We start from the raw sequence: 26,453 nt of genomic DNA, 5'->3' as shown, positions 1-26,453 counted from the left end.
CTGGCTACCGGATTACTGCGCCTCAGAGGGAAGCAGCTTGTTGCTGGCTGATCTCCCTCTGATATTCCTCTCCTGTGCTCTGCTTTCCTGCACACTCTCTGCAATCTGTTCACTTTAGTGTCTTTTCCCAGGAGTTGCAGCACTTCATGCCAGCAGAGCTCCTCTCCCTCTGTCCTCCTGACAGGAACTGAACTCTGGACACCTTTTCCCTCCAGATCAGGATGTTATATAGGGGAGTTCAGCTTAAACAGGCTCGGAGCTCCCCCTTCTGGTCTGGAGTGTGAACATGTTGCATGCATTTTGTTACCTAATGAGAAGTTCTCCTTTATTGCCTTCAGACGTAACATCACTCCCCCTGGTGGAAGAATGACATTACTGCAATGACCAGAACTCTGGGGCGCTGCAGATACAAATGCATTGCTGATAAAAAAAATATGACAGGTCCTGACCTTTGTGTAAATGACTGTGTGTGGTTGCAACCAGGAACATTAAGTTGAAGGTTCCTTCCTGGAAACTTGGTCCCAGGTTTATTGGTCTGTATAAGCTAACTGCCATCATTAATCTGTGGCTTTTCTTCTTGAGTTGCCACTAGCACTTAAAATCCACAATGTTTTTCATAGGTCATTGCCCCAAAAATTTATGGTGTCGTCTGAAGCGGTGCCTCCACCTCTGGCTATGGTAAATGGCAAGTTAAAATTTCAAGTTGCTAGAATTGTCAACTCTCATCTTTTTCGACACTGTCTCCAGTTCCTGGTGCACTGGAAATGTTTTGGTCCGGAAGAGAGAACACGGGTATCCGCATTCGAAGTTAATGCTGGTAGATTAATTAGTGCTTTCCATATAGCACACCTGGATAAATCTGGTCCTGTAGGCCCTTGTAGAAGGGGGATACTGTCATGAGTGTGCCACATTCTGCTGGGACCTGTGGTAATCTGAGAATAGAAGATTGCAGCAATTAACGGAGCACAGGTCCCCTTTAAATGTACACGGCCATTCATGCGTTAGCAGGTTTCTTGTGGCATGGAAAGGGTTTGGAATTCCTTGTGGTCTGTTGGCTGTGCTGCTTATTGGAACAACACCTTTCTATTATATAAACCTGTGTCTGGCTTCCCTCCATGTGGGCAATAGAATCTTCATTCTGTTTCTGGCTTCATTGGATAAAGTGTTATGGAGATTTTCTCTTGTCGTCTTGAGATTGTTGCATGTGGTTTGTTGTGAATAACTCTACCTTCCCCATCTGGCATTCTTTCGTGTTGCTTTTCTGCCTTTTTACTGTGTACCCATTTTCCTTTTGTATTTTATCCTATGTGTCTGTTGTTTGATTGTGCCTTGGTTTCCCCCTGTCTGTCCAGCTGACGTTACCCTTTTACTCCTGTCCCTTTGCCCCCTGGGGGGAGGGTGAGAGCTGCATGTTTTTTTTAGGAGTGTCAGAGTGGGCCAGGGCGGTAGTCATGGCTGAGAGCAAACCCTGTATCACACCTTGGCCTCCACTCACAATACAGTAATGTCTTTCCTTCTGCATACCTGTGTTCTGGGTCTCCATGCCATCAGGGTCCACCCTGGGCCGCCGGAGGTTCTTTGTAGATGGTACCGCAGAAAGGGAGACACAGTCCAGCTCAACTTTAACAACAACAGCTTTACTTGGTTCGGTACGCAGCATATTCACATTTTTTCCAGCATCAACATCAGGTTTCACAATGTGCAACTCCTCTTCTGTCCCTGTCATTCTCTCTCTGTTGCTAAGCTCGCTTCTGGGATGGACCGTAACTTTCGATCCCTCAGCGTCCTCTCTCCTCAGCCTCACTCCGTTTGGGGACTCCCTCAGCCGTTTCGTACTGGTTCTGAAGGCGTTAGCCCACACAATAAGCTGGCACAAGATGAGCGACCTGCCCATACTGCTTAGCCTTTTCTAGCAACTGCAGTCCCACTAATACTGCACCGAGCTGCATAGGATTTCATAGGAACTAACAGAAGTATGGTATGAAACCTGGGCATCTCCACTGACAGGGGTAACCCTAGGTTTAGGGATAGCCTAGGGCCCACCCAGATTAAGGGACAGTATAGAGTGTCCCCTACCCGACTTTCCTATGATCACAGTGGGACAGCGTGGCTGAACATTCCTCAGATGAACATTAATAACCTCACTGTTAGTAGCCGAGGCTGTAAGTGCGGGGATTTCTGTACTTGGAACTCATACTCCAGACTGAATAAATCAAGAAGTTTTGAAAATTTTGTTTATTTCATCATTTGCAGATCAATAGCATGTCTTTTCATCCTGTAATTTCCATTATTCTACAACTATTCCTTCTTAGTGTTGCAATCTCAACTTTGAGGAGTGTATATTTTTTTGGCCTCTTTCACACATCCGTGTCTTTGGTATGTGTGGTGACCAGTTTTCACACATACCGGAGACACTGACACACGTAGACCCAGTCAAATTAATGGGTCTGTGCATATGCCAGTGTGTTTCCACGGACCTTGTGTCAGTTGGTAAAACACACTGACATGTCTGTTTTTTACCGTCAACACAGGCCGCAAAATGTCCCGCACATGTGCAAACGGAGAACACATATTGATGTCATCCGTGTGACACGCATCGGCACTGGGGAAGAAGCGCTACTGTAAGTACCGTAAGCGCTGTTCCACGACAGCAGATGCTGAAGACGCTCTCATCATACTCTCCTGCTCTGCCGGTGATCGGTGCGAGCAGGGGAGAATGATGAGAGTTATATTATAATTATTATTATATTTTGGGACTATTACTCTCATCAACCTAAATCTGCTGCTGCTAAGAACAGTGACAGCAGGAGCGGATGATGGGGGTATTCCTCACCTGCCGCCTGTGCTATAACTAAATAAATGAATGAAAAACCCGGCGTGGGTTACCCCTATTTTCTATAACCAGCCAGGCAAAACTCACAGCTGGGGGCTGCAACCCTCAGCTGTCAGCTTCAGCAAGATTGGTTATCAAGAATAGAGGGGTCCCCAAGCTGTTTTTTTTAAAAAAAATATTTAAATAATTTAAATAAAAAGGCGTGGAGTTCCCCCCATTTTTGACAACCAGCCTTGCTAAAGCTGACAGCTGGGGGCTGGTATCCTCAGGCTGGTAAGGGGCCATGGATATAGGCCTCCCCAGCCTAAAAATAGCAGCCTGCAGCTGCCCAGAAAAGGCGCATCTATTAGATGCACCAATTCTGGCGCTTTGCCCGGCTCTTCCCACTTGCCCTTTAGCGGTGGCAAGTGGGATTCATATTTGCGGGGTTGATGTCACCTTTGTATTGTAAGGTGACATCACACCAACAGCTTAGTAATGGAGAGGTGTCTATAAGACACCTCTCCATTGCTAATCCTATAGTTACATGGTAAATAAAGACATGGACAGAATAAAGTCTTTTATTAGAAGTAAAACAAAACACAGTTTTCCTTTTTTTATTTAAAAATAACAAACACAGTTATACTCACCAAATGGCTATTTCCACTGAAGCCCTCGTTCTTCTGTAATAAAAATAAAATAAGAAAACAACAATATACCATACCTGTCGGTCATTCTGTCCCACGTCGTAATCCATGTCTAGGGGCTAAATAGTTTTCAACCTGGACGGTGCCAAGATGCGACCATCCAGGCTGAGAACCACTAATGAATGAGCTGCTGTGAGCGCAGCATCATTGACCAGCGGTGACATCATTGAGGTTCCCAGCCGGGCTGAACTGCGGTGACCTCAGGACCGTGGGAAAAAGCCAGTGATGAGGTCACTGCAGTTCAAGCTCAGTGTCTTCACAGCAGATCACCGTGAGAATACTGAATACTTATGACAATGTGATATTTCAATTTTTCTTTTTTAATAAAATTTGCAAAAATTACTACATTTCTGTTTTTTTTTCAGTCAAGATGAGGTGCAGAGTGTACATTAATGAGAAAAAAATGAACTTTTTTGAATTTACCAAATGGCTGCAATGAAACCAAGAGTGAAAAATTTAAAGGGGTATGAATACTTTCCGTAACCACTATAAGTAAATGGTGAAAATAAATTTGAAAATTTGTAAAAAACATTTTTGCTTTTGTCATCATTTTCCGATATCCGAAATGCTTTAATTTTCCAGGCTCTGGTGCTCGGAGAGGGCTTATTTTTTTTGCCCTAAGCTGACTTTTTACGGATATCATTTTGGGGTAGATACGATGCTATGTATAGAAAAAATCACGGTACTCTATGAACAACAGCTAACCACTGGCTTTCACAGGAGAATCAGAATGACGCCCGACTGTCATGAGAGGCCATGGGCACCCTGCGATCATGTCACGGGTGCACCGCTAGGACCACAGAATGATGCGCTTCCTTCCGACGCTTGTTAAATGCCGCTGCTGTGGCTGTTAGAAACACAATGACTTATGAAATCAGCCATCATGCGCTGATATGTGAGCTCAGCGTGCAAGGACGCATTAAAGGCTGGGACGCAACAGATGACATAACTTTACGTCATATGTTGTGAAGGGGTTAAAAATGAAGATTTAAACATTTTTTAAAAAATACACAAATTTGGTATCACCCTGACCGGAAAAGTCTGATCTATCAAACTATAAAATTAATTAACCCGATCTGCAAACAATGTAAACAGAAGAAAAGAAAAACTCTAAAATTGCGGTTTTTTTGGTGACCGCAACACCACAAAAAATGCAATAAGAAGTGATCAAAATGTCATATCTATCTCAAAATGGTATCAATAAAAATAAGCCCTTGCATAACTCCATCGACCCAAAAAATGAGAACATTATTGGTCTGAGAAAATGTACATAAGTATTTTTTTTTTTTTACAAATATATAATTTTTTTTCACCACTAAATAATGAAAAATAATAAAAAAACTGGAAAAGTTTTGCGAGCGCCGTAATTGTACTGACAAGGAGAATCATACTGCCAGGTTATTTTTATCTCAAAATGTACGTCGTGAAAACAATTCCCAGAATATAAAATCCGAATTGCAGTTTTTTTCTCAATATCACTACACTTGGAATTTTTACCGTTTACCAGTACAGTATGTGGTAAAATGAATGGTATCATTGAAAAGTACAGCCCATCCCACAAAAAACAAGCCCTAATACTATACTTTTATAAGAATGGAAAAATAAAAAAGTTATGGTCCTTAGAAGAAGTATGGGAGGTAAAAAACGAAAATGCAAAAACAGTAATTGGCCACGTTGGGAAGGGGTTGCATTTGTATTTGTATATATCAGTCTTTTCTGGAAGTGACGATGCTAAATATGTTAATTTATTTTTTAATTTGAACAACGTGAATGATTGAAACTTTCTTATTTTTTTTATTTTGTAATATTTCTAAGACACTTTTTTATATAATTTTATTTTATTTTTTAGTTCTGAACTTATGAGTGTTTGTACTACAGTATATAGTTCTATACTTACAGCAGTTTATGGCAAAATTACTGTTCTCCTATGAAGCCCAGAAACCAACTGGTTAACCGCTTTGGGATTGTTCATAGACTTTAAATGTCCGGGCGGTCCTTCTTGTACTTTGCAGTGATGTTTTAAAACGTCACTGCACAGTAGCGCAGCGACATGGGCATCTGCATAGAGAAGGCACAATTTTTTACCGTCTGTGTCTTCTCTCTCATTGTAGGCACAGGATTAAACAAGTGCTCTGTATGCAGTAATAGGAAATGCTGGTGGCGTTTCCTCGTCCATACACAACGGTCAAGTGATCAGGGAACAGGAGCTGCTGGGTCATAGGAGATCCAGGCAGCTCTGTGAAGCAGTCAAGAGACTGCATTTCCCCTGTAACTGGGGCTAATGTGCCAGCCCCAGTTACAGGGGAAATCACAAGAAAATGAAACCATTTAAATACTGAAATGCCCCCCTTCCCCCCGCCCTACTCCCAAAGGTCTTTTATGACCTTATCGGGGACACAATGTGTAAAATAAATGAAAAACATAATGAATAGGTAATAAATAAAAATGCAACTGTCAAACTAAATCCCAGCTACTATCCCGACCAGCAAAGAAATAGTGTTTATTATTTAAAAATAATTATTACAAAATTGAAAATAATTTTTTAAATATGTTTTAGTGTTTTTTGTGGTCATTAAAAAAAGGAAAATAAGGACACTTATTTACTTTATTTTCCCCCTGATGTCGCCCAATATCAGAAAAAAGGGAATATAACAATGACATAAAAAATTAGCTCATGCATTACAAAAAAAAACCCCAAAACAAAACAAACAAAAACTACTTCAAAATAAGAATGAGAAAAAAATGTGGAACTCTTTAAACGGCACATATGAAATATCCTGAAAATGTGACTGGTCAGGAACTGGTTAAAGGAACCTTCTCACAAAATGTGTAGCTGAGCTGTAACTCTGTCAATTCCATGAACAGTGGCATGGTGGAGACACATGATCATTGCCTCTCCATTCACATAAAGCAACATTCACACTTCCATGTGTAGTGTCGGTGTGCCGCCTGTCCGATTTCTTTTTCAGACAGGTTGCTGATCCATTGAGTATCTTTTGAGTCTCACAGATCTCACACTTGGATCTGTGATTTTCATGGATGTGTGAAAATACCCATGAAACTCTTTTTTGGTCTGATGAGAAATTGGGCAGCACTTTGTATTCATAGATGGTAAACCATTTTATACTATATAAATATACTATTTAGTGTTATATATCTATATAAACTAGACATTAGTTTTGTTACCTGGAAAGCATTCATTGTAGCAAATCCATATGTGAATATCTGTTTGGTCAAGTCATCAAGATCAGTCAATAGTGCAAATCCAAAGGACCAAGTTAATCCAAAAACTGGGGTTAAAACCACTATGGCCTTCAAGATGCTCTTTGCTGTATCTCGGTCTTCGGGATGGTTCTTATCAGAAACAGAAGGACGAGATAACTTGGAGATGACAACCAGAAGAGTAAGAAAGTTGAATACGATGATAGATCCGGCTGGTATGGCGAATGCATAAATGGCACCGCTCCCTGGATTCAACCAACATAGTTGTTCATGCCTATATCTACCTTTAGGGTAGAAATATAAAAATGTGCCAGCAGCTATGATGGCTGGGATCAGATATCCAACGATAAATGACAGGGTAACGTAAACCCTCTTTCTTAAATGGTGGAAGACAAAAATTAATTGATGCAAGAGCATCACACTCTGGGCAAAGGTCCAGAAGAATAGGGCTAGGTAGAAGAAATGGTTTAAAAATGTTATCGAGAAGCAAATGAGCTTCTTGGTGATGACAGAAGGAAATGCTGAAGACAAGAAGCAGATGTCTGCACATAGTAGAGACATTGCAATGTTGACCAAGGAGATGTGTCGAAAGTACGAGATATTTGTCCTCACTACGGCTTTCCATACATACCACTCAATCAGGACACAGATACAGAGTGAAAATATGGAAACACCAAGTCCAACATAGGTTATCTCCTCGATTAGAGCCAAAGGTTCTGCCTTTATAGACATAAGAACAGCGAATGAGGTCAAGTGGCTGCAACTACAGTAGGTTACATTGTCTTCTTCCATTGACGTGCAGCCAACATCTGACCACGCCCCACCAGAACCTTGTAGAGAGAAATCCCAGAAAACACAATGTTGAGAATATCTATTATCCGACGTGTTTGTCTTGAAAGACATTAGGATATTACAAGAAGCTGAGGTAGAATCCGATAGTCGTATAGAAGTAGATTGCACATAGCTATTCAATTGTGAGTCATTAAACTTTTCAGTGGTACTTGGTAAGAGGCTTCCAATGGTGTTGAAGGCTACACTGGTGATCTTGACATTGCCTTTTTGCAGAAGTGAGGATATAGCTTGCTCATCAATTACCATGCTCACACCAAGTTTTCCAAAGGTCTTCTTATAGTCTTGCCCAACTTGGCCCATTTCATATACTTTGCCTTTTAACTGGATATATTCTAGATCAATTTCAAAGGAGCCATTGTCTGCACGAAGAAGCTGGCTAAACAGCTCAACAGATAGAAGCACTCTAGAAGCCGGAGGACTTTTGGAGTCTCTCCACAGAGATGTATAGCTGGGGTTTGTGAGGTTGCTGGCCAAAGTAAGAAAACCCTAGAAGCAAAAGAATGGGATAAATGAGGTTTTAACACTGAGGCACATGTAGAATTCACTTTATCTTATACAGTGATTCCCTTTATAGACAGACACCTAAAATTATCATGTAATGTAGTTCTCCTAGAGAGGTTGTCTTCTCGAAAAAGATGGTAGGCATGATATATAGGAGAATTGAAAATATGACAAGACTGTTGAGCCCAGTGATTGATTGTAGAGGTCGTGTGCTATCAATGGGATATCACTGCCGTAGTCCTGTCAAAAAAGACTGTCAGAGAACAGTGGAGAGGCAGTGTTGGAGCTCTAAGGGTTTTAGTAATTAATTTTTTTTTGGTCTTTAAAGCAGCCTTTGAAATATTTTACTGTGAAATCAAATATGCAAATTGTCTCTTCAGAGAGGAAGAGAACTTGAACTCTAGTGCCACCTATTGGAAGTAGCAATCCTACAAGTCATTATTGACCCTTTAATGAGCCTTGCAATATGATTTAGGATAAAAGCCTAATCAGAATCTCAATTTCCAGACACAATGTTTTGAAGTATTGGTCTTCATCAGTATTCAGTACAAAGTATGAGATCTGATTTGGCTGGGTGAGAGCCAAATCAGATCTCATATTTTGTACTGATGAGAGACTTTTATCCTAAGTCATATTGCAAGGCTCGTTAAAGGGTTGATAATGACTTTTAGGATTGCTACTTTCATTAGGGGCAAGCCAAACCTGGGCGTGAAGGTTCTCCCAGTGGTCCCTGACCCTTGCAGTGTCTTAAAATTAAGAGGGTTGAGGAATAGATTAGATTGAGTAATTGTTTTTTACAACAATTGGGGTGGGAAAGCATGATCTTAGGTGTTTAATGGACAAAAGAAAAATAGTTTCTGAACTTACAGTAACCACATCAGAATCAAATGTGTTGTTGAGAGCTGATGCTATTCTAGAGATGGTGCTCAGTATGTTGACCACTGCGGACACCTCTGCTGTATTGTTAATGAATGCTCCACTGCTGTTGGACATCTGTTGGATTATTTCTGGTACTTTTACATCCGAACTTCCTAGCCCTTCCTCCAGTGCCTGAAAAAAAAAACATTAAGCTTTAAGTATCACCAACTGTCATTCTGTGTAATCCAGAGATTCTTACATTCTTTCTTTTAACTCCTTTGATAGCTATGATCAGCGCAGGATGACTCGGGCATCGACTCTAAGAGTTGCAGCTCTAAGGCAGGTTAGCAAGAGTTAAATCTTTGCTAGACTGGGATTGTTAGTCTCCTTTAGTCACATGCTGTGGGTGAACCAGCCATGTCTGCTCTCCTTCTATAAATGATGGCTTTGTTATGCAGGTACTGCCAGCTATAGTTAGTCTAACCTTGTCTGGAGAGGTGGCCACATCCAGATTTACTGGTGGTTATTCCAAAGTTGTTGCCGGTGGAGTTTGGTGAAACCTTTCCTTTTTCCTTGGTGTCTTTATCTTACTTTGTTGCATCACAGGCTTTACACTTTTGTTCCTTAGTGTTTTTTCCTGTGAGGCTGCTGTGTGACTGTGCTTCTGTTTTGTCCTGTCTGTCTTGTTTGTGTTCTCCCCATACATTTAACAGATTAGTGCTACTCAGGAGTATAGTGAGAAATGAGACCCATGCATCCCCACTATCAGGGGTAATCCTGGAGATAGGGATAGCTAGGGAACCTCTAGCTTGAGGAACAATATAAGAGCCCATTTACTATTCCACAGTCACACCGTGACATCTATACATTCTAATAAATGTATCCCCATATGGATCATTGAAGCCTTTTGGGTACATACAATATGGGTACATACAATGCTTATTAAAATGTGATGCTTTTATAATGTATGGAAAATTTGAGTCCTCTAAATAATGGTTAGTGCCCTTATACACGTTAGATGATAGTCAGCTGAACCCGCCGTGCAGGATTAACTGACCATCTCATGTGTATGGGGGCCTTCCAACAGAAGATATGGGGGGTGAGAAGGATTGGGGAGTTTAATGCCCAACCCTTTTGTTTCCAGAAGTGTCTGGTAAAGGTTTTCTTCTCTCCACTCATTGAAGACACAAGAGTTGAGCGCTTATGTTTATGGAAGAGTCAGGAAAGATCTCTAGCTGACAGCTGTTTCATGTATGGTCAGCCTTTCACATTGGAGATTCTCATAGCTGACCTTCTCATTGACCCCGTCTATTAACTCAGAAATTCCTCAGAGGGTATTTGAAAATACATTTTCCAAACCAAATATCTAAAATTTTTACAACAGTTAGTAACATCGTTTTTTCCATACGTTCTGGTGTTTAAGGTAATGATGATGTTGGTACCTGAGCATTATCTAAAGCCATCTGCAAGATCTGGTTTATACAGTTGTCCTGTACCATCAGCCACACTCCATCTGCTGTACAATCCCGGGTCAGATATCCAAATTTCCCAGAAGGGCAGGTTGCAGTAGCGGACATGCCAGCTTTCGTAATATTCCAGGTCACCCCATAATTCATGTTAATACTGCAAAATTTATCTTGTTCTAAAGAATAAAAAAAGTTTACATTTCAAAACTTTACAGTAAATTCTAAATGACAACGAATAATCAGAATTGCACATAGCCTTTCATAAGACCCCTGAATTAAGTCAGACCCCACATTTTATTTTAACTCTAAAATCCCAAATAATTAAAGCTGAAGTCTTCACACCTCAAAATCAATTCAGAACCTACAGCTTCAATGTAAACCTAGTGCATTACCATGGTAGCAGACTACAAACAATTCCGCTGTAGTCTGATTCCACAGTCTTTCATCTGTTTCTTACGTTTTAGAAATCTAACCCATAAACTTATCTTCTGAATAGATGAAAGGGACAATAATTGCAGAAAAAGAATCAATCCAAGTTGTTGCCTGTTACGACAGCGATTTATGGGTCTGAGAAGATCTGTAGACACATTTGTTTTAACAGAAAAGGATAGTTCATCTGTCCTAGATGTTCTTCAGGACTGTCATGCCTTTCTTTGAAGAAAGGACTTTGTCATAGGAAATTCAAGCCGCAATATGAGGGTTAAGTAGGATGTGAAGACTAGGGTGGCCAACCGTCTAGAAATTTACAGACAATCCGTAAAAATAGGCCAATTTTTTTCTGTGTCAATAAAAAAATTTCAGACGTTCGTAATTTTTTTTGAAGCTGAAAAAATGTATACAGATTATTTTAACTTTTACATTTTAAATTTACAGTGAATACAGCTCATGTTACAATATCAGATTTACTAGCTAATGAAGTGGATCACTTCTAATCTTAATGATTTATTATAATTTTCCAATGTGTATGTAAAAAATATTTTCTGTCCGTGATTTTTTGATAAGCTGTCCAGAAAAAATAAAAAGTCAATTTGGCAACCCTGGTGGAGACAATCTTGGGCGTAATTATCCAGACCCGTGGTTCCATTTTTTTTTTTTTTGTTCTTTGTGTCCACGGTCATTGATTCCAAGTAAAGTATTTGGTTATGGAGACACTTTTGTTGGTACTAGGTAAAGTCCCCAGTTTTAATGTTTGGCCTCTGAAAGGTCTTAGTTACCACATAATAAAGGTTCCTTTATGTCAGAGTACCCAACCTGTAGCTCCAGAATCATATGTGGTTCATGGGCCCTTCATGTGTGGCTTTGCGGCTGTCTGCTCACTCATTGCCACTTTCTAATGGGCATTGAAAAGATATTATTACTTTATTAGCAGCACTGAGATCATTTCTACTTTTTAAGTTGGGACATAAAGTAATTATTACTCATAAGGGGCCATTCAGGACATCATTAATTTCAAAGAAGGCACTTGTGGCATTATTGCTTTTTGAGAAGTACTCATGGAATTTCTACCTTATAATGGGTCTCTTGGGCGATTATTACTTTATATGGGGACACTCGGTATTACTATTTCATAAAAGGGCACAAGTACTTTATAGGGGGGCTTAGGCCATTATTACTTTCTAAGACATCACTCGGGGCATTATTACTTTATACAAGGGCATTTGAAATATTATTACGTTATAAGGAGATATTCAAGAGGTTATAACTTTCAAAGATGCACAAAGGGGATTTCAACAGTTTCTCCACATACAGTATACTGTAGCTCCCAACGATCTTTCAAAGCTGTATATGACTTTCAAGAAAAGAAGCGTTATTGTCCCATCTGGTGAGGACCACCTCTCACTACAGCGCCCGTTCTACCTTTCCCATGATCCAGGGTACATACCTTGGATTATAGTCACTGGGATCATGGACTCTTTTTTCTGTCCAGCTTTATTTGTAAATGTACAGGTGTAGTTAGTGTCATTAGTTGGCCGTGGAGGAAACAACGAGTAACATATCAAGTCCGTTGTTCCACCTGTCGAGATAAAAGTTATTATTGTACATATCTAATGCCCATGAATTGATGACTGATTAGCAGGATTTCGAAACATCCATATATTCTATGATTTTACATTATACAATATTTCCATTTTTTAAGTTCTTGCCATCTTTGTAGATGACACTGACATTACCAACTCTCCATGACTTATGCCTTTAGGGTCTCCTTTAAAAGCTGTATGTAGAATCCATTGGCCACCAATTAATATTCCCACTTATGCCTTGCACATGAATGCTTGACTTTGATACGCCGTGATCAGGGGTGAATATTCCATTGATACATGGGTAGTAAGATGGCTTAGTGACTAGTACTGTCACATTACAGTGTTGGGGACCTGTGTTCAAATGCTAACAAGGACATCTTCAAAAAGTTTGCATTGGTTGCCGCTGGGTTCTCTGGTTTCCTCCCACAATCCAAAAACACACTGATAGGGAATTTAAACTGAGAACCCCAATGGGATAATTGATGATCAATTTATATAGCGCTGTGGATATTATTGATGCTATATAAGTGAGTAAAATAAATACCTACATCAAGCTATTGACAATTAGTTGGTGTATACGCCATAACAAAATCCAGTAGAAACTCAGTATTGCCTGTTCCTTTAAAAAATTTGGGGGAATGATAAATGGTCTCTCAAAGAGCTACTGATTGGATGAGGGAGACGATGCTCTATTTCATTATTGAAGTAGGAGACTTACCAAACTTTAACAAGAGATCACTTCAGATAACCATTTGGAAGATGAAGAACAACACCTTGTGCATCACAGACAGAGACATGTTCGTCCTACATCCACTACTTAACTTGTAGAATGGATATTTTGCCGGCTGAGACTCACTAACCTCAAATTAATGGACTGGTAATGTTGTTTACTCACCTGGCTGTACACCCAGTGTTATATTATCATAAGTCCAGGATATGTTGTACTCTTCACCATCGAATGCTACACAACATTCCAGCACCAACCTGGAAGTGTCCTGTGAGGTCAAAGTCTTCTGGATTGGGTTGACAATGATTTCACTTGGGAGTAAGATTACATTGACCAATGCTTTTGCTTCATATACCAGAGTGCCGTTGAAAAACTGGCAAATATAAATCCCTGGAACAAGCCAGAATCTTATGACTCATATGTTACAATTTTAAAGAACACAAAACCAATTTATGCAAGGGCAGAATTCAGAAGTTCAAATATTAAGTGACCATAGAGATTAGGTTGTGCTCATGCATAAGGGACTGGTGGAAGATCTTCCATTGAAAAAAGTAACTCCTTGAAGATTAGCTACATGAAAAATGAAGGATGAGGAAGAAAATTTTCTCAGTAGTCCAACCTTATAAGATAGTATCTAAGACTTAATGAGTTATCATGGCTATATACAGTATATTTTCCAAGCTAGAGTCTTTGCCAAAAGCAAAATACACCAACTAATAGATAGCTGTGTTAGGAATCTTTTCAGGGTCCAAGGGCCCTGGGTATCAGGGTACTCCTGGAGTAGTGCTAATTTGCATACCTTTTTCTCAAAGAGCATTGCCTAGATTATAAGACTTTCATTGTGAGATGGCCTCCTAGACCTCACCAAAGGCCTCTCATGCAGCCAACCAGTAAGTGCTAGGCTGTGCACTGACAAGGGACAAGAATCCTAAACAGCTGTCTCCAGATGGGTATCTTTTCCTACTGAAGAAGGCTTTGGTTTACCAATTATCCATAATCATTTTACAAGGGAAATTTTTGGAGACTCAAGCTGTCTGAACCACGGTAAAGATGGATTTTTGGTACTCACTGTAAATTCTCTTTCTTGGAGCCCTTATTGAGGGACACAGGTAACCATGGGTGTATGCTGCTGTCCCTAGGAGGCTGACACTATGCAAAAAAAGCAAAATAGCTCCTCCTCCACAATATACACCCACCGACTGGCACAAAGAAGCGGTTCTTGAAGGATAGAAACAAGGGGCTATGAACAAATCCAGCTTGAGAAGAGACTTCTCCAGGGATGGACTGAAAAAGACAGAGAGAAGGTGAAATGATCTTTACATTAATGTCTACCTTAGGCAGGGATGAAAGAACAGGTCTGAACAAAAAAAGAGAAAACAGGAAGCGGCAAGAAAGAGCTGCCTGCTCAGAGACTCTCATGATGGATCTGAATTATCAAAAAAAAGGCAACCTTTCAAGAAAAGAGGGAGAACATAATGTTCTGAATGGGTTTGAAAGATGGTTACTAAGGAACGCCTAGTATGACATTATGATCGCACGGCTCTACCGGGAGACGATATGGGGAATCCAGGTGAGCGACGCCCTGAAGGAAGTTCTTGACCTGGGGACCAGAGGCGAGATTACACTGGAAAGGAACTGAAAGCGTGGAGACCCGACCCTTAAGAGTATTGAGGGCGAGACTGCAATCAAGGCCAGACTATAGAAGAGACCGAAGACCTTCTAATACATGGTGGCTCAATGGTTTGCACTGCAGCCTTGCAGCGCTGGGGTCAAATCCCACCAAGGACAACATCTGCAAGGAGTTAGTATGCTGTCTCCGTGTTTGCGTGGGTTTACTCCGGGTAGTCTGGTTTCCTCCCACCTTCACATGTAAAGCGCCATGGAATAAATGGCGCTATAAAAATGTATAATAATAATAATAAATAATAATAATTCCAAAGACATACTGATAGGGATTCTAGATTGTGAGCAACAATGGGGACAGTTTCAATAATGTGTGTAAAGCGCAGTGACATTAATGGCGCTATATAAATGAGTAAACTAAATAAATAAAATAAAAAATATCTATGGAAAAAAATACGAGGACGTGGGCGTTTTTGATATATCTTGATCTGTATAGCCTGGGGAGAAACAACCTGGCTTCCCTCAGATTTGGTGACCTAAGTAGGCATACCATTAAAATTTTGAGACAAAGATATTCAGAGACCGAGAACTATGCTGAAAGGGAGGGTCCTGTGAGAGTAGGTCTTGACAGTCTGTAAGCCTCCAGGGGATGACCATGAGTAGGCATACCAACACTGTGTACCATACCCTTCTGGGCCAATCCGGAATTACCAGAATTACCGGAACCCCCTCCGCCCTGATTTCCTATATAACTGTCAGAATCAGGGAAAGAAGAAGGAAAAACAAATAACAGTTGAAAGTTGAGGTTCACGGGACCAGGCTACGAAACAAGACACCTTGTGATTTGTCCAAGATGCCTTCAGATTAATGCCAAGAAATCAATAAGGACAGCGCCTCACAAGTTGGTAAATTTGCATCACATTTATTCCGCCTCCAGTTGCGACGTTTCGATCAAAAGAGATCTTTATCAAGCACTTGGCATTTGCAAGTGTTCCGAAAATTTCTCCTTGGAGGTGATGTGCGCTTCAACCTTGAGTACTGTTGATCCTATTTTTCCATGAAGTGCTGTGCATTAATATCTGTATGATTAAGTGGCCATCAGACTGATGTCCGGGGTTCCTCATCACTGACAGATGATGGTGATGAGAGACCGCTTGCCCGAGGCGAGACCCTGACGACTCAGGAAGACGGCGGAGCAATTGTCCGCCTCCAAGAATATGGCTGGAATGTGGTGTCCAGCGGATAGTAAGGAAAATGATTTTCCAAGTAGGACGGAGGTGGAGAGGGTCTCCCATGTCAGAGACTGTCACACCCACAGTGGTCGCCGAATGGGATATTGCCTAGAAGGAAACCTCTTGTCCTAAGCTGACTGGAGAGACTGATGAAAGAAAAGGGCATGGAACTGGGCAAAATGTACGACTTCTATGGTGGCAATCATCTTTTTTCGTACTCTCATGCAGAGCCAAAAGGGATGTGGAGATGGACGTCTCAGGTAACAGATCCTTAGAAAAAGAGATGAGATCCTTTCTTCTGGAAGAAGGTCCTTGGCACAAGCTTTGTCTCAGAGCATGCCCAAAAGCACCAGATGGTGAGATGGGGTAAGGGAAGACTTTTCCTTATTGGCTATGCAGCTGAGACGGTCGATAGTATCCAGAGAAGACTGAAGATTCTGACTGGAATAAAACCCTGAAAGGTGTTCGTGAGAGGGAACAGTCACAATTACCCTTGTCTGAAGGAGGAAGGAAATAGCTTGAAGAAGCCTGTGACCTAAGTCGAGAATCTTGTGGACAAGACTGGAAAAGAACGTCTGCCTGGTGGGGAAGAAAATTTGATCTTGTAACCTGAGGTAACAATTCTTCTGACCAAGGCATTGTCATCCACCAACAACTAAGCATCCCGGAAAGAGAGAAAAAAATGGCCCCCCACTCAGGGATAATCCCAGGTGGGTGTGACCGATCATGTAGAGAATAAAACTGTTGGAAAGAGACCCTGAGGACTTCAAGGATCGACCTTTTGGATGCCAGTGAGGAGCTGGTATGCAGGACAGTCCTCTCCTCTCCCTGTGGGCTGAAGAAAGGTCCTGATGAAAGAAGGTTCCGGGAGGGAAAAAAGGGCGAAAGGAACAAAACTAGAGAGATTCTCCTGGTGAAGGGGCATCTTGGGTTAGGCTGAGGAAGGAAAGTGCCCATACCGCCGGTAGTGTTTGAGATTTTCTGGACCAACCTGCACCTGAAACAGCCTAAAATTTTGGAAAGGGAGATAGGTAAGGGACTTCTTGGAAGATGGATTCAGATTCAAGGCCCTCAACCAAAGAGAAAACCGCCAACTGGCGGTGACCAAAACCGCTGTCCGAAAATATTTGTCAGCATGCGTGACCTGTTCTGCAAGGTCAGTAAGCCCTCAGAAGGTGTTGCCAATAAATACCTTGCCATAGAAGTTTTACCCTGATAAATATCTAGATGTTTCCTACCGGAGAAAGGTTTCTCTGGATGTTTCCAATGTTTGACAAAGATTTCCTGAAATTCCTTTTGATTGGAAAAAACGTTCGGGAAGTACATCTTTCCTTGTTGAATGAGATGGAGAGGCCATGAGGGAGACCTCATCGTCCCTAATATTAAAGGTCTGTTTAACAGACAAAATGATACTTGTCATTGATATCCTGGAGTTTTGGAGTTATGGTCCCCTTTGAGATCGGACACTGACTGGGAATCAGGGTTGGACCCCAGAGCCACCTCGGATGAGGAGGCATGGGATAACAAAGGCATCCTGGAGGATCTAGAGGGACCCAGATCGCTGGATGAAGAGCTGGAGTGTGGCCAGCGTTCTGGACGTAGTCCTTGATCTGCCCTTCTGATTGTGATGGTAAGGTGCATGTGAATCACTGTGGGAGGTGTTTGGAGCACTGTTGGCAGTGGACGAGTTGAGCTGGAGTGTGGCCAGCATACTGGACATAGTCCCTGATCTGCCCTTTTGAGTGTGATGGTCAAGTGCATGCGAATCACCATAGGAGGCATTCTGAGCACTGGTAGTGGTGGTCGAGTTGAGCTGGAGTGTGACCAGCATACTGGACATGGTCCTTGATTTGTCCTTCTGGGTGTGATGGTCAAGTGCATGTGAATCACCATGGGAGGTGTTCGGAGCACTGGTGGCGGTGGGCGATTTGTTAAGTGTCCTAGAACCTGTATCAGGGACTGTGACACTGTGGTCAGGTCAGAAAGAACTGATTGTGACGTAGCAACAGCCCACTCGGGGGGGGGGGGGGAGGGGGTGTGCTCTCATCCTGAAAAGCAGGGATCTCCCGTGATGCAGAGATGATAGAAAATAGGCTGCAAGTCTGGCAGAACAAATTGAAGACTGGCTTAAAGGCACCAATTTATACAGAGGGCACAGGCGAAGAGTATTAAAATAGAAGCAGTGCAGGCAGGAGCTGCCTTTAAATGAAGGTGCTGCTGTAAATGGTTAATCTCCTGAGAAGAAAGAGAGGTGTAGGAACAGTTATGACAGGATCTACCCAATATCAGCAACAGTATAGTTATAGATCCGTCGCTGTGATGAGAAGCAGAACTGCGTGCAGGCTGTCTGATGAGAGCTGGAGCTGGGAAAAGAACCAGGGCCTGGCGCTTCCATCACACCTGGAGGTATAATGAGAGCTGGTGCTGGTAAGTCGGCAGTTGCACGGGCCGGGTAGTGTATGTGCGAGGCTACTGATTGGTCGTCCCGCTGAGGGAGTGGACTGGGATAAAGGAAGAGGCCCTGTGATAGACTTGAAAAGCGTGCGATAACAACTCGCACAAACAGTGATGAACATGGCAGGGGCATGACCCAGTGCAGAAGGAGACGAGGGAGAGAGATCTGTCTCACTGGATTAAAAACAGTGTGCTCATCGGAAGGCACACGTTGATTGACCAGCAAGCCGGGAAGGGGGCACAACATAAAAAAAGCAAGATGGTGGCTGTGCCGAGAGAAGGCCCGAGCCAGGGACTAAATTAGAAAAAGGAGGGCCGGAGGACATCGCAGTGCATCGGCGCCTGCCGCGACAGGATCTACACGGAGGTACCGTGGCAGAGCGTTGTAAAGGGGGCCCACGGGAGGACAAAGAAAGCTTGTGAAGGAGACCACGTGGAGGACAGGGACATACTTCAAAATGGGTTCCGAATTCTTCTTTACCCTTGAGGATGACGTCAGGTGCCCCCGGGTAGATGAGGGTCACTGGGATATGGCATCCTCCTTCCGTTTTGGGTCCGGACGGTGCAGAAGATAGTAACAACCCTTTACAAGAAGGGGGAAGGCCACCACCGGTGACCACCATCTTCCTCCCAGCCCACCCCAAGGAGAGGGTTGGGGTGAGGAAAAGGCTAGGTCCGGCCACCAGGAATCGCCCTGAAGCACTGTGAAGTGACAAGGGATCAGGTCCTGCCTTGTGGGTCTGAGAGTGGGCGATGTGGGTAACACCACACTTCTCTCTCAGTCACAAAATTGTGGGAAAACAGGGTGAGGATTACAACCTGTTACTCTGTAGAAGAAGAAACAACCTGGAAGATAAAGGGAAAAGATTAATAAAAACACAACAGGTGACCTGAAAAGGAAAAGACGGATCTGAGATCAGAACCAGGTCTGTCTCCTACTGACACTAAGCTAAAACTGACGAGCTTTGTGCCAGTTGGTGGGTGTATACTGTGGAGGAGGAGCTATTTTCGTTTTTTTTTGCCTAGTGACAGCCTCCTTGCAACAGCAGCATACACCCATGATTACCTGTGTCCCCCAGTGAAGCGATAAAGAAACACGAATTAGACCTTTTGAAGCCGTGGATGTTGTTTTCTGAAATGCTTCTGAGTTTTCTTTAAAAAGCCAGCGTGGGAATAGATGTCTTTAATGACTAGTCCAAGAAGTTTACGGTAGCTAATTTCAATAAATGGCACAAGATAGCCAACTTTTTTCTTCTTGGACATTTTGGGTGTAGGAAAAGGTGATTCCGCAATTTAAGTTGTGGGACTGTATTTAGGCACCGCCACATATTTAGTGAAATACACTTGTTAAATGACACCTAGAAAATCTAAGGGGAAGGACTTGGGTATTCTGGTTACAAGTCAGCTAAACAGCAGTACTCAATGTCAGACTGCAGCTGCTAAAGCAAACAAGATTTAAGGGTGTATTAGAAAACACAGAGAAAGTCCTGTTATTTAAATGTATTATTACCCCTCAAATAAAGAAATCGTTCAAGAGGTCCCTTGTGAATATAGAATCCAGTTTTGGACACATTTTAAAAACAACAATATTGGGAAGCTAGAGTCAATTCAAAAGGAGGCAGATTAGGGATGGAAAGCCTCTTCTATAATGAGAGGTTGGAAAAGCTGGACTTACGGTACTTAGCTTAGCGAAAAAGGATGCACAGAGGGAATCGCATTTATATGTATAAATACATGTATGGTCGATGCAAAGGACAACACATGATTTATTCCTTCTAAGGATCTTACACAGGACCAGGGGACATTCATTACATGTGGAGGAAAAGCTAATCTGGCTTCTAAATAGGAAAGGGTTCTTTACAGTTAGAGCAGTCAGAAGGTGGAATACCCTACCACAAGAGGTAGTAATGGTAGATACTATATCAGTATTTATAGAAGGGCTGGATGCTTTTCTCACGACAAATGGCATTGTGGGTTATAGATAATCTAGCATTGCTAGCAATAGAAATAGAAAAAACTTGTGATGAAAGGTTGATTGCGATGGACCTATGTCTTATATCAACCTATGTCAATTTGGTAGTCCTAATAAGCTTGCTGAACTTACCTTTGATGTTCACGTTTATGGTCAACCAGATGCTTTTTATACAGTATAATTGAAATTTGGGTCGGGAGTAAAAAAATGCAGTGAAGCCACTGACCTTCCCACGATTGATCCACCTTATTAATGATGAGAACAGAGACGGTCTTATCTATCTGGACCTGCATTGTGATGTTCACGTTCTTTCCACCACTATAAATTACATTGGTGATATTACTAGTGGTCAGAGACCAGTTCACGGCACTGATTGATTCATTAATTTGACAGATAAGCTGGATGGGGTCCCAGTATTTTACTTCCAGGTTACTAGTCTCCATATATGAAACTCCTGCAAAAAAAAATCAGAGCTTACCTTTAGTCAAGGATGTGATAGATCTTATCATAGGTACTTTATATTCCTGCACATGGGGGCAGTATTATAGTAGTTATATTCTTGTACACAGGAGCAGTATTATAGTAGTTATATTATTGTACATAGGAGCAGTATTATAGTAGTTATATTCTTGTACATAGGGGCAGTATTATAGTAGTTATATTATTGTACATAGGGGCAGTATTATAGTAGTTATATTCTTGTACATAGGGGCAGTATTATAGTAGTTATATTCTTGTACATAGGAGCAGTATTATAGTAGTTATATTCTTGTATATAGGAGCAGTATTATAATAGTTATATTCTTGTACATAGGAGCAATATTATAGTAGTTATATTATTGTACACAGGAGCAGTATTATAGTAGTTATATTATTGTACATAGGGGCAGTATTATAGTAGTTATATTATTGTACATAGGGGCAGTATTATAGTAGTTATATTCTTGTACATAGGAGCAGTATTATAGTAGTTATATTATTGTACATAAGGGCAGTATTATAGTAGTTATATTCTTGTACATAGGGGCAGTATTATAGTAGTTATGTTCTTGTACATAGGGGCAGTATTATAGTAGTTATATTCTTGTACATAGGAGCAGTATTATAGTAGTTATATTATTGTACATAGGGGCAGTATTATAGTAGTTATATTCTTGTACATAGGGGCAGTATTATAGTAGTTATGTTCTTGTACATAGGGGCAGTATTATAGTAGTTATATTCTTGTACATAGGAGCAGTATTATAGTAGTTATATTCTTGTACATATGGGCAGTATTATAGTAGTTATATTCTTGTACATAGGGGCAGTATTATAGTAGTTATATTCTTGTACATAGGGGGCAGTATTATAGTAGTTATATTCTTGTACACAGGAGCAGTATTATAGTAGTTATATTATTGTACATAGGGGCAGTATTATAGTAGTTATATTATTGTACATAGGGGCAGTATTATAGTACGGTAGTTATATTCTTGTACATAGGGGCAGTATTATAGTAGTTATGTTCTTGTACATAGGGGCAGTATTATAGTAGTTATATTCTTGTACATAGGAGCAGTATTATAGTAGTTATATTATTGTACATAGGGGCAGTATTATAGTAGTTATGTTCTTGTACATAGGGGCAGTATTATAGTAGTTATATTCTTGTACATAGGAGCAGTATTATAGTAGTTATATTCTTGTACATATGGGCAGTATTATAGTAGTTATATTCTTGTACATAGGGGCAGTATTATACTAGTTATATTCTTGTACCTAGGGGGCAGTATTATAGTAGTTATATTCTTGTACATAGGAGCAGTATTATAGTAGTTATATTCTTATACATAGGGGGCAGTATTATAGTAGTTATATTCTTGTACATAGGAGCAGTATTATAATAGTTATATTCTTGTACATAGGAGCAGTATTATAGTAGTTATATTCTTGTACATATGGGTAGTATTATAGTAGTTATATTCTTGTTTATAGGGGACACTATTATAGTAGTTATATTCCTGTACATAGGAGCAGTATTATAGTAGTTATATTCTTGTACATAGGAGCAGTATTATAGTAGGTATATTCTTGTACATAGGAGCAGTATTATAGTAGTTATATTCTTGTACATACGGGTAGTATTATAGTAGTTATATTCTTGTACATAGGAGCAGTATTATAGCAGTTATATTCTTGTACATATGGTAGTATTATGGTAGTTATATTCTTGTACATAGGAAGCATTATAGTAGTTACATTCTTGTACATAGGAGCAGTAATACAGTAGTTACTGTATATTCATGTACATAGGGGCAGTATTATAGTAGTTACAGTATAATCTTGTACATAGGGGCATTATTATAGTAGTTTTATGCTTGTACATAGGGACCAGTATTATATTAGTTATATTCCTGAACATAGGGGCAGTATTATAATAGATATATTCTTGCATATAGACACAGTATTGTAGTTCTATTTATGTACATACTAGGTAGTAATATATGAGTGATGTGAAGTAATATTATTTTTGAAAAGTGGTTAGTGAATTAGTTCATAGGAGAAATTGAAGCGTTATTAGTTCCTATGATCTGTGGTTTTTACCTTCTGTTAAGAGCTGTGATGAAATGGCACCTGGAATTGCTTGCATAACCATAGTGTTGCTTGATGACAACTGAGACGCGGACAGTGCACCTGAAACCAGCATCCAATAGTTTGCAACTACGCTTCCTGGACTTAGAACAGTAGAAGAATACATCTTTAAACAACAGCAATTAACTTTTTGTGAGGCATTTTTTATTTTTTTTATTTTTTTTACCTGAAGCCCAGCATGGACACATTTAGGGGATTGCATATCTTTGTATAGGCATTCAGAAGCTGTAAGAGAAGCCAGGGTCATGATTAATCAGTATTCGTGGACCACTGGTTAGGTGTTGCCTTTTATTTTTGCATTAACTTTTATTGATTTTAATAAGAAGCAGGAAACGAGGTGGGATTCAATTGTAGAAGGGGGATACGGTAGACAGAATAAGCAAAGAAATAGTAAGGTTCGGGTAAAGGTAACAGTAAAGTAAGGTCTGACGCCAATAATTACAATTCATTTGCTATGGATAACAGCATGCAACAGTTAACCCCTTTACCCCCGAGGGTGGTTTGCACGTTAATGACCGGGCCAATTTTTACAATTTTGACCACTGTCCCTTTATGAGGTTATAACTCTGGAACACTTCAACGGAAACCGTGATTCTGAGATTGTTTTTTCATGACATATTGTACTTCATGATAGTGGTAACATTTCTTTGATATGACTTGCATTAAAAATGCAAAAATTTAAATTTATCAAAAAAAAATTAAATTTCCCAATTTTCCAACTTTGAATTTTCATGCCCTTAAATCACACAAAATATGTCACACAAAATACTTAATAAGTAACATTTCCCACATGTCTTCTTTACATCAGAACCATTTTGGAACCATCATTTTTTTTGTTATGAAGTTATAAGGGTTAAAAGTTGACCAGCGATTTCTCATTTTTACAACAACGTAGAATATGATAGAATGGTGTCACTTTTGGGTATCTTCTAACAACTGCACCCCTCAAGGTGCTCAAAACCACATTCAAAAAGTTTATTAACCCTTCAGGTGCTTCACAGGAAGTTTGGGAATGTGGAAAATAAATGAACATTGAACTTTTTTTCACAAAAATTTTACTTCAGATCCAAATTTTTTTATTTTGACAAGGGTAACAGGAAAAAATGGACCCCAAAATTTGTTGTGCAATTTGTCCTGAGCACGTTGATACCCCATATGAGGGAGAAAACCACTGTTTGGATGCACGGCAGAGATCGGAAGGGAATGAGCGCCACTTGATTTTTTGAAAGCAAAATTTGCTGGAACAATTGTCGTGTTTGGAGAGCCTCTAATGTGCCTAAACAGTGAAAATCCCCCACAATTGACACTATTTTGGAAACTAGACCCCTCTGGGTACTGATCTAGATGTGTGTTGAGCACATCGAACCCTCAGGTGCTTCACAGAAGTTTATATCGTTGAGCTGTAAAGATAAAAAAAAATCAAATTTTCCCCACAAATATGCTTTTATGTTTTTAGCACAAAATATTGCATTTTCATAAGGGTAACAGGAGATATTGCACCATACAATTTGTTGTGCAATTTCTCTTGAGTATGCCGATACCCCATATGAGCGAGAAAACTACTGTTTGGGCGCACGGCAGGGCTCGGATGGGAAGGAGCGCCATTTGACTTTTTGAATGTAAAATTTCCTGAAATCATTAGCGAATGTCATGTCCCATTTGGAGAGCCCCTGATGTGCCTAAACAGTGGAAACTCCCCACAAGTGACCCCATTTTGGAAACTAGACACCTCAAGCAATGTATTTAGATGCATGGTAAGCACCTTCAACCCCCAGGTGCTTCACAGAAGTTTATAAGTTTGAGCTGTGAAAATAATAAAATCACATTTTCCTCACAAAAAAAGTTATTTTAGCCCCAAATTTTGTTTTTTCTTAAGGATATTAGGAGAAATTGCACCATGCAATTTGTTGTGCAATTTCTCCTGAGTACGCAGATACCCCATACATGGGGGAATACTACTTTTGAGGCACAGAGCAAAGCTGAGAAGGGAAGAGGCGCCATATTGGAGTTCAGCTTTTGCTGGAATGGTTTGAGGGTGCCATGTCACCTTGGCAGCCCCTGAGGTGCCACAACAACAGAAACCCCCTATATGGGATCTCATTTTACAAACAACACTCCCCAATGAATTCATCTAGGGGTGCAGTGATCACATTGACACCATGGGGGGGATCGCAGAATTTTATACCATTGGGCAGTGAAAACAAAATAACTAAATTTTTACCACCAACATTTTGTTTTATCCCCAGATTTTACATTTTCACAGACGAAGTGGGTAAAATGGCACCAAAATGTGTCCCACAATTTCTACTGAACGTGGCAATACCCCATATGTGGCTGTACAGTATTACTTAGCCATACGGAGAGTCTCGGGAGGAATGGAACACTGTCTCCTGGACGGCAGATTTTCCTAGAAAAGTTTGCGGACACCATATACAGAGCCCCTAATTGCTAGATGAGCAGAATCCCCTCTCAAGTGACCCCATTTTGGAAATTATACCCCTTGGGGAAGTTATCTACACCTGTAGTTACATGGTATTTTCCAGAAATAAGCAGCAATGAATGTTGCCGAGTGAAAATTGGAAATTGCCATTGTTGTGACCAGTACGCTGTAGTGATCAGTACATTGCAGTCACCAGTACGTTGCAGTCACCAGTACATTATGCCCAACCGGTGCTTCTAGAGGCATGCCCCATAAGTTTGGTAGGCTTTCAACACTTCAGAAATGCCAAACGTGGATGCAATAGGCAGTTTATTATTATTATTATTATTATTATACATTTTAATAGCGCCATTTATTCCATGGCACTTTACATGTGAAAGGGGCAGATATAGACAAGCCCAATAAGCATGAGCAAAACAAGGCACACACAAGTACAGAAGGAGAGAGGACCCTGCCCGCGAGGGATCACAGTCTACAAGGGATGGGTGAGGATACACTAGGAGAGGGTAGAGCTGGTTGTGTGGCGGTTCAGCAGACAAAGGAACACTGCAGCTTGTAGGCTTGTCAGAAGAGGTGGGTCTTCAGGTTTTTTTGAAGATTTCTATGGTAGGCGAGATTCTGATGTGTTGGGGTAGAGAGTTCCAGAGTATAGGGGAGGCACAGGAGAAGTCTTGCATGCGGTTGTGGAAAGAAGAAATAAGAGGGGAGTAGAGAAGGAGATCTTGAGAGGATCTCGAAGGCTGTGTGTGGGTAAGTACCGGGACACCATGTCACAGATGTATGGAGGAGACAGGTTGTGGATGGCTTTGTATGTCATAGTTAGGTGTTGTGAATTTGGATTCTGGGCTCCCCCGGTGGCTACTGGTGGAATTGAACTGTGTCTTCATCTTCTCTGTTCACCTGTTCCCATCAAGATGTGGGAGTCGCTATAT

General features: G+C 40.8%; 1 protein-coding gene across 1 annotated transcript in view; it reads right to left on the bottom strand.

The window, feature by feature from the left end:
• LOC143810203 (adhesion G-protein coupled receptor F3-like) overlaps positions 1 to 26,453 on the bottom strand; it is a 157,936-nt gene that overhangs the window by 34,699 nt on the left and 96,784 nt on the right. The window contains exons 4-11 of the mRNA XM_077293074.1: positions 23,248 to 23,306; positions 23,034 to 23,164; positions 20,674 to 20,901; positions 13,335 to 13,556; positions 12,301 to 12,432; positions 10,395 to 10,594; positions 8,962 to 9,144; positions 6,706 to 8,079 (exon numbers count right to left, since the gene is read on the bottom strand). Coding sequence (XP_077149189.1) covers positions 6,706 to 8,079; positions 8,962 to 9,144; positions 10,395 to 10,594; positions 12,301 to 12,432; positions 13,335 to 13,556; positions 20,674 to 20,901; positions 23,034 to 23,164; positions 23,248 to 23,306 — 2,529 coding nt within the window. The remainder of the gene's footprint in view (positions 1 to 6,705; positions 8,080 to 8,961; positions 9,145 to 10,394; positions 10,595 to 12,300; positions 12,433 to 13,334; positions 13,557 to 20,673; positions 20,902 to 23,033; positions 23,165 to 23,247; positions 23,307 to 26,453) is intronic.

Source organism: Ranitomeya variabilis, chromosome 2 (assembly GCF_051348905.1).
Source record: "Ranitomeya variabilis isolate aRanVar5 chromosome 2, aRanVar5.hap1, whole genome shotgun sequence".
Taxonomy (NCBI): Eukaryota; Metazoa; Chordata; class Amphibia; order Anura; family Dendrobatidae; genus Ranitomeya; species Ranitomeya variabilis.
The sequence above is the reverse complement of the archived record's forward strand: the minus strand, read 5'-3'. Positions and strand labels throughout refer to the sequence as shown.